At 33.3% G+C, this 15,705-nt stretch overlaps 1 protein-coding gene across 4 annotated transcripts in view; it reads left to right on the top strand.

The window, feature by feature from the left end:
* Positions 1-15,705, top strand: part of LOC134546237 (protein NDRG3) — a 161,400-nt gene that overhangs the window by 129,283 nt on the left and 16,412 nt on the right. For all 4 annotated transcript variants that reach the window (XR_010079115.1, XM_063388917.1, XM_063388919.1 and 1 more), the window contains 4 exons: positions 6,711-6,852; positions 7,015-7,161; positions 11,139-11,405; positions 13,427-13,511. Coding sequence is in view for 3 of the 4 variants with exons in the window: in XM_063388917.1 (XP_063244987.1) it covers positions 6,711-6,852; positions 7,015-7,161; positions 11,139-11,405; positions 13,427-13,511 (641 nt within the window). In the remaining variant the exon portion in view is untranslated. The remainder of the gene's footprint in view (positions 1-6,710; positions 6,853-7,014; positions 7,162-11,138; positions 11,406-13,426; positions 13,512-15,705) is intronic.

The raw sequence follows: 15,705 nt of genomic DNA, 5'->3' as shown, positions 1-15,705 counted from the left end.
ATAGCCTGGTTGATCTGAGAACACTTTGTCCCTACTACGAGATGAACGGCCACCCGCCATGCTGTTTTCGGCGAGTAAAACGCGCAAGGTAGCCAGCCCACAGAGTTGAAAGGTCAAAAAGAGATTGCGTGTAGAACAAACATCAAATTTTGAAACAGTTTTCATGGCAGCGTCATCAAGCGCGTCTCCAGGGGAAAAAAGGGGGGAGGGGGGGCGAATGGGGTGACAGCCCCTCCCGAACCCAAAAGTTATTTTATTTTGTAGGGTATATCTATGTTAACTTACGGGGTGTTATCCGCCACATTCCTAGTCGCCAGCTGAGACATAGCTTTGTGTTGTTGCTACAGCGGAAAGAATGCCGTAAAAACAGAAGATAGTGGAACTACCCTATTCTTTGTTGAGCAATAACAATTTCTAATCAACTTTTTTTTTCAACTCTCCGAGTATTCCTTTGCAGGCATGTCCCAAATTGCGATTCCCTCCGTCACTTATAAAAGAAACATGTCGGTGTGGAAACTTAATACCGCCACGGCTCTAAGAAACAGCTGTTTTACATACGTGGCTGGATTACAAACGCGACCCCCGGCCTCTGCTGACGTGAATGGGACACTCGAGTAGTTCTCTATTTTTTTTTTTTTAATGTTACCACGACGTGGTGCGTTTCTATTGGCGCTCCCGCAGTGGCCCAGTGTGAAGGGGGGAGCGGGGCCCGTAATGGCATGTTTCGCAACTGCATCCTTTCTTTGTACGACATCCCCTCCCGAGAATTCTTCCCGGAGCTGCCCCCGACCGCCGTAAAGACAGACACTATTCTCACTCCGCAGGACCCGGGGACCCGGGTTAGAATTCCGAAATCAACTTCGCTGATGCCGGGTTTATAGACCACGCATGAAATACGACGACGCAATTACGCAAAACGCAATCAATGCAAGAAAATCACGGTCGTTTATAAGCACGGAAGTCGCAAGACGTCACCATAACAACTTGAAATTGGAAATCTTTCTTCATCGGGGTCTTTTGTTCATTCATGTTTATCATGAAAACGCATTAAATTTACAACGATTTGATTTAAAAGTGTTATTTTCTTTCGCTGTGCGGAAGTTTGACAAATGAAAACATTTTTATAATAAAAATAACATAACCTCCAATTCACATAATGTCTGCTGCTTTAATATTTTTTTTTTTTATATTTCACTATGGCCGTCTAAATACCCTTTATACAATGACACGGAAACTGAGACTGATCTCATGAAACAAGAGTTTCTACAATAGCACGAGACGGTTTCGGACCCGTTCCTTCAGTTTACGTTGCCCCGTGCGACCAATAGAAGCCGAGTACTTGGCTGCGGTGGTAGTCATGTTAGTTTATGATCTAAATACGTTAAAATTTGTTTCAAGTACAATAATATCTAGTGTTCCGTTATTACCTTGTTTATTTTTATCATATATGTAAATGCAATGATTAGAAGCTTAATATTGTTATTAAATTAATTCAGTATTTCGTAACATTGTAATGCAATCTTTTTGGTTGCCAACTTGTTAACGTTTCCGTGCATTGTGGAAGCAGCAGCCGCGACAGTGAAATATTCCGAGAGATTCGTCTCCGTTTACTTGAACCGTATCCGTTTCCGTGCCGTTGTAAACGGACCTCAAAACGCAAGAAAGTTGGAAGTTGAACAGCACTTGCGTTGCTTTATTGTGCCTTGCGTTTCTTGCGTAGTTTATAAACCCGGCCTGATTTGGGTTCTCCGTATTTTTTTTCCCCTCCGGAAGTCACTCCAGTAAATCCGACGGTGCGCCCGGCGTTCCACGCTGTATCTCCCTCGAGCTTTGTGTTCTCTCTCTCTCTCTCCGAGAAACCCAGCGCAGAGAACAACAGCAGCGAGGCGGGCGAGAGAGCAGGTGGGGACCGCCGAGCCGGCAGGTGTAGGGATCTTATCACCGGGCCCGCCCAGCCTCCCGAGTGGCAGGTGGTCGCTCCAGCGCCCTTGGACCGCCTCCAGCTGGCGCGCATCCGGGGGAGCAGATGTCCAGCGTCGTTCTGGTTGCGTGCCAGCTCGCGGGACCCGGGACCTCCCGTCTCAAACCCGCTGTACAGTGGCACGGAACAGAGTTCCAGCAATAGCACCCAGTCGGAGACGGACCCGTACGGATTAGCTCGGCAACGCTGATCTCTTTTTTTTACGTTGCTTCGTGCGACCAATAGAAGCCGAGTACTTGGCTGCGATGGTAGCCATGTTTGTTTTTGTTCTAAATACGTTAAAAATTGTTTCAAATACAAGAATATCTAGTGTTATATTATTACATTGTGGTTTATTTTTATTATGTATACCAATTCTGTCCGTATTATGATCTCTCTCTTCGCTCACGTTGATTTCCTCAAATAATTATGAAAGATCATTGCAAATAAAATTAAATAATATGGTTTTTTTTATTATTGTGTGACTAGAATCATCAGTATTTAAAAATTCTAAAATACTGAAAACATGCTTTATTGAAATATGTTTCACTATAACAAAATATAAATAATTTTAAATACTAACATTTTGAAAGGTTAAAATTATTAATGTATAATAAATTAATTTTTCTTTAAAAGAGCTTAAATCGGATTGTTATTCTAAGATGCTCCTGTATACTATGTTATATGTTTTTCTGTCCAGTGCAAATATGTGTAGATTTCGGGCATTGTTCACATGCGAACAGGCTACATATATTTGGCCATGGGAAAAGCATGGCTTTTCCAAATGCACCCCTGCTACCTGCAATGTTTGCCCTTGCGCTTTGTTAATGGTAACAGCAAAACTAAGCCTGACGGGAGACTGAACTCTTTTGAATTGGAACGGTAGATCAGTGGGGATAATTGGAATTCGAGGTATGATAACTCTTTCCCCTTTACCGACACCTGTTCAAATAGTAGCACAAAGTATATTCTGTCCTAATTGTGTGATCCGAAGCCTCGTTCCATTATATAGTCGAGGAGCATCTAGATTTCGCATAAGCATTACTTGTACATTTAGTTTCATTTGAAGTTTATGTTGTACACCCGAAAGTTCAAGTGAATTTCAAAACTCCGCAGGATATTAAGTGCTTTGTACTGTATCCATGATTGTATCTATTGATAAATACTCCTTCATTTTCCCTTGCAACTCTTTTTAAATATAAGTGTTGATTTTATTAACTATATGATTTTTTGGCACCTATATTGCTCTTGCGCACAACCACTGATCACTATTCAAATTTTGTTGCAAGTCCACATAATTTTCTACTAAATTACAAAATTCTCTCGAAAGTAATATATATATATATATATATATATATATATATATATATATATATATATATATATATATATATATATATATATATATATATAGAAAGTAAATAAAATTCAGCATCAACGTCCAAACAACCATCACCAAAGAAAATAATCTGACACCTAACCTCAAAAATGAAAAAAGTTTAAGTATTGTTTGGTGGTGACTGAAAAATAAAATTGGTTAGTGAATTGACTGCCGGTATTACAGTATTAGTTTGGCGAATTATTTAATTTACTTATTGAAACGCCAGATGACGTTAAATTTCATTCAAATTACTCAAAATCTCAGTCGGACGATCATACATACCAATATCAATTTGTTTTCTCTTCGGAAAAAAAAGATATATTTTTAAAAAAAAATGTCCTATGTCCTTTACTATACCCTTGAAAATATTCGTACAAAATTTCATGATGATCGGTTGAGTAGTTTCCGCGTAAGAGCGTAACATACAAACCAACAAACTAACAAACAAACTCACATTCACATTTATAATATTAGTAAGGATATATATATATATATATACACACACACACACACACACACACACACACACACACACACACACATATATATACACATAATTAAATTAATATTTCATAACCTTGGAATGCAATATTATTGGTTGTCATGTGTTATGTTACCGTGTGTTATGGAAGCAGCAGACGCAATAGTGAAATGTTCCAGGTGATCCGTCTCCGTGTACGTGATCCGTTTCTATTTCCGTGCCATTGAAGAACAGGCCTTAAGGCGATATTGGTCGATAGCGAATGGAGGCCCGGGCTCTTCCCGAAAATAAATAAAAACAGGTCTCGTATACCACACAATGCGTTGAATACAATTCAGAAAATGCATTATTATCTTGTTCAGGGTGTCCACATTCTTTAAAGTTAGGAACTTGGAATTGATTTAAATGTTATTTTGAACATATGCCATTGCTATTTTGCACTGCATGTCATAGAGATAACCCAAATACTGGACTAAGAAAGATGGATACACAAACACATGGAAAACAAGCCGAAATAAGTCAATGTCAAATGTTTATTGTATAAATAGCACAGAGAATTCCATGGGAGGAATTAGTCAGAACAATATCACAGTACAGGCAAGCACAGTGGGCTGACTATGATGATGCAACAAAAAACAGTAAATACAGTCACCTTGGACAACACGACGACAGACAGAGGAACCAAACGATGATACTTGGACAACACACCAACAATACAGAGCCACATTTGCAAACCCAGGGATGAAATTAAACAGGTTTCTGACAATCCCACAATAACTTTACAGGCAAACACAGTAGACAATTCCAGACAAAACAGTTGGTCAGGAAATTCACTTGAAAGTCAGGAAAAGTCATGAAAATTTCTCAGTGGTATCAAATTGAGGGTAAAATTTATGCTCCAGTCTGCCATCACCAAGACTGTGAAAGGTTTTTTTTTTTAAATGATATTTTAGTGCATAGTTTTACACATTATATATGGATGTATGCAAGGTTCTGTTTGAATTTATATTTTTGTAATATAAGTCTAGGCCAGCTGTGGGAATGGTGGAGGCTGTATATTAATTATTTATTTTGAAACATTCTAAAATAGGTAATTTATTTTTAAAAAAATAGTTAAGGAAATGAGAATTTTTATGGTAAGTTGGGTAAAAATCAGGGAAGTTAATTTATTGCAGAATTGTGTGAACAATCTGTTATTGAAACATTCTAATGTTTCTGCAGTTTTAATAGTAATGTTAGTTGAAAGTTAAAGCGGAATTGGTAGAGATCCACCCAAAATCAGGAATGTTGAACAACACAATTTGTATATGTTGTATGCAATCCCTCTCTCACATACCATCTTAAACACGCACGCATACATGCATGCATACACACATGCATACACACACATACATACATAAACACCTTGCCTTCCTCCACATATTGCCCTTCTAGCAAAAAAAAATGTGCAGCACTACTTTATTTTTATAAGTGATTACAATCAATTGGTTATTTAACTGTCTACGTACAATTTTAAAATTTGGCTTTGGTTTTGATTCTAATTAAACTCATAGGTATTACTTAAAAAATGTTTTGAATTTTTTTTTCCTACCACAAACAAAACTCTTACATACACTGCTGTTGCAGGTACAATTTAAAATGCACTGTATAAGATAAAAAAAAAAGGGCATTGAAATATATTCTTGGTTATTTTTAACACTTTTCTGTTTGCTCAGAAATTGCCCTTCCTTGTTCAAGCAATCGTCACTTTATGTTAAAAATATGTATTCTTCATAAAGGAAAATTATTTCACTTCCAACATTTAATTTGTTTATAATATCTGTGACATACATACACAATGCATTTAGTCATTTAAATAATGCATAACACACCCCAAAAAAGAAAAAAAAACTATAAGTGATTACGACCATTCTCTGTCCTGTGAGACAATTGTAATGCTACTATAAACAGTCACAAAGCTGTCTGTAATAAATTCACATAAATTTTTGTAGGTATTGTTAGGAAAACAAAATATATTTTAATAAAATTTTCATTGTATTTGTGCTTTTAAATAACTTCATAGTTTTCATGTAAAATGTAGATATTTATGACTGTTGCACAACATATTTCGGACACGATGTGTGCTTTCTGCATTTATTCTTATAATGGGAAAATCTGCAGAGGTCGGCTCAGGTTTTCATGCCAGCCAATCAGAAAAGACTTTTTTTTACAGAAATACTAAGATGTGAGGGTAATGTAATTTTTATACCAATGTGTCTTTGTACATAAGAGCTGCGTTGTGATTGGTAAGTGAGGTCACGCAGCTGCCACTTCCCTGCGTGGTGGTACGCAGTTGCTTAGCCTTGTCAGTCATTTTAATTAGACATTTAGGCCCCAGATGTGCGGCGCAGGCCCAGTTGGCCCGTTGGTCCACCAGGACTTGTTTCCTTTTCTTCAGTACACAGAAGACGTAAAGTCACTAGGAACATTTCTTTTGTGAAGGCATAAAACTTTGAGGAGCGATCAGCAAAAGTAAAGGAATGTTCTGTTACATCTTAGAATCGCGAATTAAACATGTGATTTACGACTTGAAAAGATAAATTTCAAAACTAATTTCAATTCTTTTATTTGAAAACAACCATTAACAGTTTTGAATAAATCAACAGCATCCAATCGAATATTTTTCAAGTGTTTTTCTGTGTGTGCAAGGAGCAATCATAGTCTTAGCTGGGCCCAATTGTGACTTGTAACATGCTTTAGAAAATAATTTGAGTGAGTTACGATGTTATGTTTGGAATAGAAAATCTGCAATCAAACAAAGTTGGCCAAATTTGTACTTTCGACTCCTTTGGCACTGAGGTACAGAATTTAATGACACCTTAAGACAAAGTTTCAATTTTATGTTCCAGCTTTGTGTATCCCACAATGGACGAACTCGCTGAACAGATCAACTTTGTCATGTCACATTACGCACTCAGGAGCATCATTGGATTTGGAGTAGGAGTTGGTGCGAATGTTCTCGCCAGATTCTCTCTGGCCCACCCAGACAAGGTAATGTATACTTAAATAGTTATGTATAGTTAAATACTGATGTTCCTAACATAATTTTCCATTTTCAAGATAGTGTTATTTGATGTTTTAGTATGTAAACGTGTGTTTTTCTGTGCCATTTTGTTTACTGCTTGGTGATATTTAGTTGTGTTTTGTTGATAGGTTGAAGCACTTTGCCTGGTTAATTGTGTGTCTACCCAAGCTGGCTGGATTGAGTGGGGCTACCAGAAGCTGAATTCAAGACACCTTAGGTCAAAGGGCATGACACAGGGAGTGTTAGACTACCTAATGTGGCATCATTTTGGAAGGGTAATAGCAATGAGCTAAATTTTTTCTTGTTTTTTGAGTGATAATATTTCTTAAGCCTTGTCCTTTTTTTATCAGCGTTATGTTTCATGTCACTTATTTCTCTATGCTGCAGGCTTCCTCCCCCCCCCCCCCCCCATTTTTCCTCCAAAATCCCTTCCTCCTAAAACCCATAATTTTTATGTGATCCTCGTTGTAGATACTTCTATGAACAATATTTGTCGCAGGATTATAGTTGAGGATTATGGTACAATATTAATACAGACCTTTCAAATTTTTTAATTAATTTTTTTTTTTTTAATTTGACCAACTGCTAAACATAAGAATATTCCTCATTAACTAACATGTACATCATAAAATTTATATTATAGTAATCTAGTCAGTTGTTTGCTTTAAATGGTTTTGATTTTCTCAAAAGAAAGGAAGCATTTCTTATGAGAGGTTTATCAGAAGTTGCAGGGTGGTTTAATGTTTTTTTTTTTTTTTAAAAGGAAAAATAGAGTTAAGATTTAAAAATGTACATACAACTCACAAAATAATACTTCATGTTAAATTAAAATGAAATTTTGTAGTCTTTTTTTTAATAGTAAGTTGTAACTTGTTTCTTCTCTTAACTTTTTTTATCATGCATTTAATCAAACATTCTTAGTTGACAGTTAGAGGAAATAAAACCTTAAAAGGCTATATTTAAAAACTATGAAGAAATCTGTTTTAAATTTTGAAATGCATATGCATTCATAAGAAAAATATTTTTTATTCTCATTCATCCACAGTACTATTTACCTTGTAAAATTTAAGATAAAGTAAACTACTGAATTTACTCAAATTTAAAAAAAAAAATATATTTTTTTTGTGGTATTTTGAGCTCAGAAAATAGTGCAAGTCTTACAACGAAAGGCAATACTCAGGACAACCTACATTCGCGAAAAAACGCATCAATACTGGTTATGATATAAATGGAACAAGTTATTTAGTAAGACAGTAATTATTGAGGCTGTGGCACATGAAATAGGTAGGTGGTCAACTCTCACTTTAAATTAAGATGCACACCTGTTGAATTTATTTCCAAAATAACCTTATTTAAGGTTAAAGCAGCCGAATATATGCAAGGTTGACAAATACAGCATGTGCACAAAACCTGCCGGGCAGCATAGTGGGGTTAGTTAATTATTTAAAATAACTAATGCATCTGTACTACCATACTCATATTAGGTAGATTTCAAAGAAATACTACCTAATGTAGCCGTTACCATGGTGCAACTTATGGAAAATTGTTATCTAGTTTTTCGTTTCATGGTTCATAGACCATGTGTGTGTGTGTGTGTGTGTCACAATTTCATGAAAATGATAACTGCCGCAGTTTTTTAACAAATCGCTTTTAAACTGATACATAAAATCTCAGTTAAGTTCGTTAATGGCCAATATTCGACCAAATGGGTGGAAGTGAGGAAGGTTTATGAAAAACGGAATAATTGCTGTAACTTCCATAATATGGAAAATATTGCATCTGTTTGAACGTATTATTTCGTGGGAGTAATACCAAATTTTTTCGTCGGTATAAGTTTTTGATACGACCAATTATAACTGCAAGGATTGAAGGACAAAAAAAATCATAACTCCCTTTGTAGGCACTACATCGAATTTGTTAGGATATTTTGTTTATCTTATAATTTTTATGTAAAACTTTTGTGTGAAACAATTTTTGACCAGACAAACTATTGCTGCAAGAGGTTTTAAAAATGAGGGGTTGAATTGAAAAAAAAATTCATAACTCCCTTAGTAAGTAAACAACCAAATCCATTCAAATTTTTGTAAATCTTAGAATTTTTGAACAATTGTTGATAATACAAACCTTTACTGCATGGGGTTGGAAAAACCTGGGGTTGAAATAAGAAAATAAATAAAAATTCACTACCATGTATTCTATCAATTTAATGTTTATTTTTGTTTAACTTTTTAAATATTGTTGAAAACTTTTGTCTAAAGTAAATTTTATGTAACAAACCAATACTGCAAGGGGCAGAAATAACAAGGATCAAGGATGCAAATGTGTTATAGTTTATTGTAAAACTCCTTAACTTTATCGAAAACTTTTGTTTGAAACAATTTTTTATGAAACAAACTATTACCGTAAAAACCGAGGTTTAAAATAAAAAAAAATTAAAATAAAAAACTTCATATCAAATTTGTTGGAATTTTTTTTAACCATCTTAATATTACCTTAAACCTTTGTCTAAAAAAAAATTTATACGAGCACACATTAATGCAAGGAATGAAAAATAGTGTTTTAATGGTCAAAAATAATTTCAATACTACCTTAGTAGGCACAATATGAAATTCGTTAAGACATTCAATGCTGGATGCATTGAGTTAAAAAACATTAAAAATATTTTTGCTCCATGAAATATAAGATAATGTTTGATTAATCTTTTTTGAATATTGGAAAACACATAGGATATTATGTAGGCTACATTTTCTTAAAAAGTTCCAGGAGTTTATAGAAGTTTCCAAATCATTTCCAGAAGAAATATGTATTTCAAAATCTACCTACACTTTTGGGCTGTGCCAAAAGAGATTTTACAATTAAATATGTCACTTACATTGAAGTGCATGGTATATTTTGTAGGTAAACCTCTTCTTTGAGAGATATTTGAAATTAAAAAGAGGGATGCATCTTATAATTGATGGTGTCATCTTAGAATAGATCATGTCTTAGATTCCAGTAAATGCATATATTTAATATATTGTTTTAGAATTATATGAAAATTAATTTTTTAATAAACATACACAGGGATTCCGTTAAACAAGAAAAATCTGAAAAACAGGAAAAAATCAAGGACTTTAAAAAGTGTCTTAAAAACCTGGAAAACACAGGGAAATCAACAAAGCCTTGATTTTAAAACAGTAGTTATCAGCAATTTTACATTCTAAGTAGTATATTAATGTCTTAAACTTGATAATATTTTAATAGTAAATTTGAGAAATGTTAATAATCTGTAACACAATAATTAAACATTAATGATATAGACAACGGTTTCTTTATTTAAAACACAACAAAATATCCTGGTTTGATCAAACAAATATTTTATTTTTATTTTTCAGACTAGTAGTATTGGTTACGTAAAAAATAATGGTGCAAATTGTGTATTGTAATATATCTGTTAATCTTGCCATATTGACTGATATTGGGGGAGGTGGTAGTTAGAGTGGACAGCTATAACTGGGAAAAGTCTGGGAAATAGGCACAGGTACGAAAGTGGGAACCCTGATACATAGGGACAAGATTATGTGGTGAATTGCGATAAAACCGAAATAACACTGAAAAGTGCATCAGTTATCCACATACCACCAAAATACACATTAATACACCATTTATCACCAGTATGAAACTAAAAATCATAAAATTTTTCAGTATTGTTGATAAAAATTTAACTGAAATCTCAAAATCCTAATCTTTTAATATAATAAATTTGATTGATGTAATTTATTTAGCAGGAAGTTGTACCAAAAGGTATGTAGTAAATAAAGTGAAGAATTATTTATTGTTTGTTATCTTGCACATGGTATTAACTCATTTTCACATTATGGCATTGGTACATTTTTTTTAGCTACACAAACACTTGAAAATTTATTTTTATTGTTCTGAGTAGTAGTTAAACATTCTTATTAATAATTATTTTATGTATTGTAAAAGAGCCATATATAATACCCAAAATCACGTGTTAACATATTTCAGTAATGTGCTATATTTATGAATTGACAGAATTAAATAACAATAATAATAAACAACAACAACAACAACAACACCAAAATCCCCTGTTTTAAAAACGAAATCAGCCTATCAATAAAACCACATAATCTTGTCCCTACTGATACATTTTCTCGCCCTTTGCAAAATTATTTGAAAATTGTACATTCTTATTCCTGAAGACAATTTTTTTTTTTTTAATTAGGCATCGGTGTGTCACCTGTTGTTCCAGGGAACAGAGGAGAGGAACCACGACTTGGTACAGGTGTACAAGAACTACTTTGAGCGGCACGTGAACCCCACCAACCTGGCGCTGTTCATCGACAGTTACGTGCGCAGGACGGACCTGAACATCTCGCGGGACGTGGACCCGACCCGCTCCAACAGCCACACCCTCAACATGCCCGTCATGAATGTCACGGGGGCGCTGAGCCCGCACGTCGACGACACTGTCACCCTGAACGGCCGGCTGGACCCCACCAACTCCACCTGGATGAAGGCAAGTGAATATTAGTCAATCATTTGGTATTTCATTCAACATTTCAAATCAAATAATTTTTTTGGTTAGTTCGGTACCAATTATACAGCGAGTGGAACTCATTCACAATTAAATGTAATGAAAAAAATCTTTTATGCATAAAGCAAAGAAGATATTAATGAGAAATACTGATTTGTGTTTTGCAAAATTATACATTCTTTTTTTATGGTTAACTAATAATAATTATGATTAAAATTGATTGAAAAACCTTTATTTTTATGTTTTATATCAGTTATATGATTCTCAAAGCTAAAAATTTTTTGGCACAAGAAAATGCCTTGCACTGGTTTTTTTTTTCCTTCTATTTTTGAATTAGACACCATTCTCATTTATTTTACTGTATTTTGCATACATTTTCTTGGACATCTGTTAATCTTGAAAAAGAAAGTTTCGCTGTAGGTTTGAATTAAAATCGAAAAATATTCATTATTCAGGAACTAATTTGATATTTGATTCAAAATTGAATTTGAATAGATAAAAACAGGATTCGCAGAAGCCTAGCATGTACATACTCGTTTCACGCACTTTTGAAGTCCGGCTATGTAAAACGGTTGCAGTGAATCATCTTTAATCCAGCACGTTTGGAAGCACAACCATGTCAGAATAGTAGATACAAGATTTTACGATAAATTTCAATAACACTAAAATGCAAGTTAATACATATGTTAGCACCAAAGTGTAACTATTCATGAATTTATCATTATTTTAACAGAACTTAAATCACAAAAAAAGTATTAATCTTTTAATACATTATTTATTTCAATGAAATTCATTTATTAAACATGAAATTTGCTGAAAAATATATTTCAGTAATGTACGAAATAGATTGAATAAATAATTTAACTTTGTTTGATTTTATGTCTTACTAACTCATATTTACATTTTTAAAAAAAACACCTGCTTAAAAATTTTTTGTGAGGAATTTTGTTTTATGCAATTTTTTCTGCTTGTTATAAATTATTTTATAGTAAAAATTCATTATGTATCATCATAAAAATTCAAATAGTTTTGTGAAATTAGTTTGAAAAATTTTTTATGTTCATACTTGTTGATTTATGCATGCTATGAATTTGTAAAAATAAAAAGAACACCACCAAAATCTTCAGTTTTTAAAAAAAAAATTTGCCTTAAAATACTACAGTAAAATTTTGTTTTTAATGGTTTTGCTAGACTATGGAACATAGATATAGTTTAAACCTGAATTTGTACATGTGAAATATGAAGTGTAACCCTCTAAAAACAGGAAACACTTTACTGAAATGATAAGGAACATTAATGATAAACTCTGAGCAAACTAATAATTCAGGCAACACAGTAATTGGACCTGGGGGCCAAGTTCAACTGATGGAATCCATATTGATAAAATTTTTACTTGAGAAACTTGATTAGTGCCAGATTACAGAATGTGCCGAACCGTCAATGCTAATTGCCACGTAGGCTTTGTTTTCTAAGTTAACCTTTTAACAGCTTCTTAAAAGTATAGTATTTAGTATTGGCAGGAAAGTTCACTTCGCACATATGATGATGGCAAGAATTTTCTTGTTAGAAACATTGTTATATTTTGTTAAAACTTATGCAGTGTTAGATGTTTGGCTTGTGGATGAAAATCATTATGTCTAAAAAATAATTATTTTGAAAAGTGGTGGAGGAATCACATTGGGCTGGAGTTCAGATTTAAAGCAGAACTTCAAATATTGTTAAATAGGAATAACTACCTAATGTTTATATGTTGAGTTTGAGTGCTCAATTTTTAATAATCTTATTCTTGGTATACTTTTTTTTTTTGCAATAAGAATGCCATCAGAGAAGGCATACTGGGAGAGCGAGTTAATTAACTACTAAATGTAATATTGATAATACAGTTTAATTTTCTTGGTACTATGAAACACAAACTATCTTCATTAAAATATGCTGTCTTTCTAGTCATAAGCAGTTGCTTATTGCTTGCAACTTGCTGTCTGATGGAACTTTTATTGTTTTAGATCCAGGACTGTGGAATGGTTTTGGAAGAGCAGCCAGGCAAAGTTAGTGAGGCTTTCAGGTTGTTCCTACAGGGCCAGGGCTACGGTAAGTAATGGAAGCATGAGCTGCTTCTGCCAAACTACCGGTAGTACCTACCCATTACTCTCTGCACTCAAATTGCTTTCTCTGTTTGAAGGCAAACATGAAACACAGTCTAGTGGAAGACATATGGTACACTTGCATATTTGTGCTAGAAGTATTGATATTAATTGTATACTGTTGTTATGCTTGGATGCAGTTATGTGGTCAGGAACCAACTTCAAAAAACAATATTCTTGCTATACAGTCATTTTCTTGAAGCCTTTCATATCACTGTTATATAACTGGACAATATTTTTTTCCATATTGATTCATTTGCAAAGTACTTAATTGATAAGTATTAGTTTTTTTTTTTTTAAAAAAAACCAAATTCAAGAAATGACAATTAGTTCGTCCTTGCGTAACTGCAGTGAGTTTAGAAAAAATGTTTGAAACACAGGTGTAGGCGTAGTTTGAAAAGCATTAAAAAATTTGGCATAACATCTTTCACATTAAGCCTATTCAGCTTTTGCATATTTTGTAGGGTACATAGTTTTGTTTACTATGTATCGTGTGTAATTGCAATGTATCTTACTACAATTGTTTTTAGTGTAGAGATACGTAGTTTGTTTCATGAATAGCATTGTTTAGATGATAATCTTAACACCATTTTGATGTACCGTATTAATGGTACATGCATAACTTTGCCTTCAGATTTATTTCTTAATAATTTGTATAACTTAGCTTGCTTACAGTATTTTGTGAAGTGGTGAAAGCTATATTATCACATTTTGTTATGTATAATTGATAGGATGAGTTAGATTACTATCTGCAGTATTAGGGTTTAAATTTCAAATGCAATTAAGGAAAACGAGGTGTTTGCAAAAAAAATATTTTATATGCCTTAAATTTAATTGCAGAATGTTGACTGAAATTGTAACTAAGTTAAATTCACATTGTATTTAAAAAAATTTTGATTTGATCCAAGATGGTGTCATTTGTACCAATTTATAACCTATAGATCTTCTTTGTAATGCTTGGCTCTTCAACATTTAAATGTAAACATTCAATGCTACATGAAAATGTATTACGAAGAAAGCCTTTGCTCTGCGTAATTTTCCACAGAGGCTGCTGGTTTGTGGTGTCCTCCACTTTATCGGGTGCACATCATTTAATGCTCAATTTCAACTGCAGTGTTGGTTTAGTGAGTTACCAAGTCATTGCTTTTTGTTTTAGCACGATAACTATGGAGTTGTTCACTATGTGAGCATTTCAAATTAATTTTTGCACCACATGTATTTTACAATCTTGCTAAAATTTCTAAAAAAAAATTGTTAAAATGTTGTTTCATGGCCAGTTTATATAAGTTAGTTTTATTTACATACTTGCTAAGTTATACAGAGTAAGGCAAATATTTAATATTTAAATTTTTGTCTATAATTATGCTTCATGGCCAGTTTTTCCAAGTTAATTTTCTGTTTTTACACAGCTGGAAAATGCATACATCTATACTTTGGTAATTCAATTTTTTATATATTTTTTTGTAAAGATTACTTTACTTCCTAAAACCAAAAATCTACACTGCAGGTTGCTTAACATTTTTTTTTTGTTTTTGACTACTATTAGGACTGTTTTGCAAAAAAATTTCCTAATTCAGCACATTAAGCAGAAAATACAGTTTTAAAAACATTTATAAAATTACATGTAACCCATATAAGTATGAAAATAAGGATTATGGAATAAACATACAAAACTAAATATAAGATCATAATTTGTTTCAGAAAAAAAAAGTATGCCCTAGGAATTTGATTAAAAAAAGTACCTTTGGAAAATTGTTTCCATAATCATGTATTTATGTGTATATTTAAAAATATAATCAATGTTTCCTTAAAATAACTTTAAAACTACTTTTAGCACTAGCTTTGCATGTAATTCATACAGTGAGGTCGTAATACTGAGATTACATTGTTTTCTAAGTGGGCATTCATCTCTTGGATAAACCATGCATACATTATTAATGAAGGATGCAGGGACACGTGAACAAATGTGTGCATATTTTTAAGAAAGAGGAATAGAAGCAACGTTTTCTTGTGCAAAATGATAGTAAAATACTTTAAGTAATATTCTCATAGCTTTGAGTGTGTTTCAGCACACTTTTTTGAATCTCTTTTTACCATATATCCATTTGAAACAGGTGGCTGCAATAACTGAAATTTTTCTT

This window comes from Bacillus rossius, chromosome 1 (genome assembly GCF_032445375.1).
Source record: "Bacillus rossius redtenbacheri isolate Brsri chromosome 1, Brsri_v3, whole genome shotgun sequence".
NCBI classification, from domain to species: Eukaryota; Metazoa; Arthropoda; class Insecta; order Phasmatodea; family Bacillidae; genus Bacillus; species Bacillus rossius.
The sequence above is the reverse complement of the archived record's forward strand: the minus strand, read 5'-3'. Positions and strand labels throughout refer to the sequence as shown.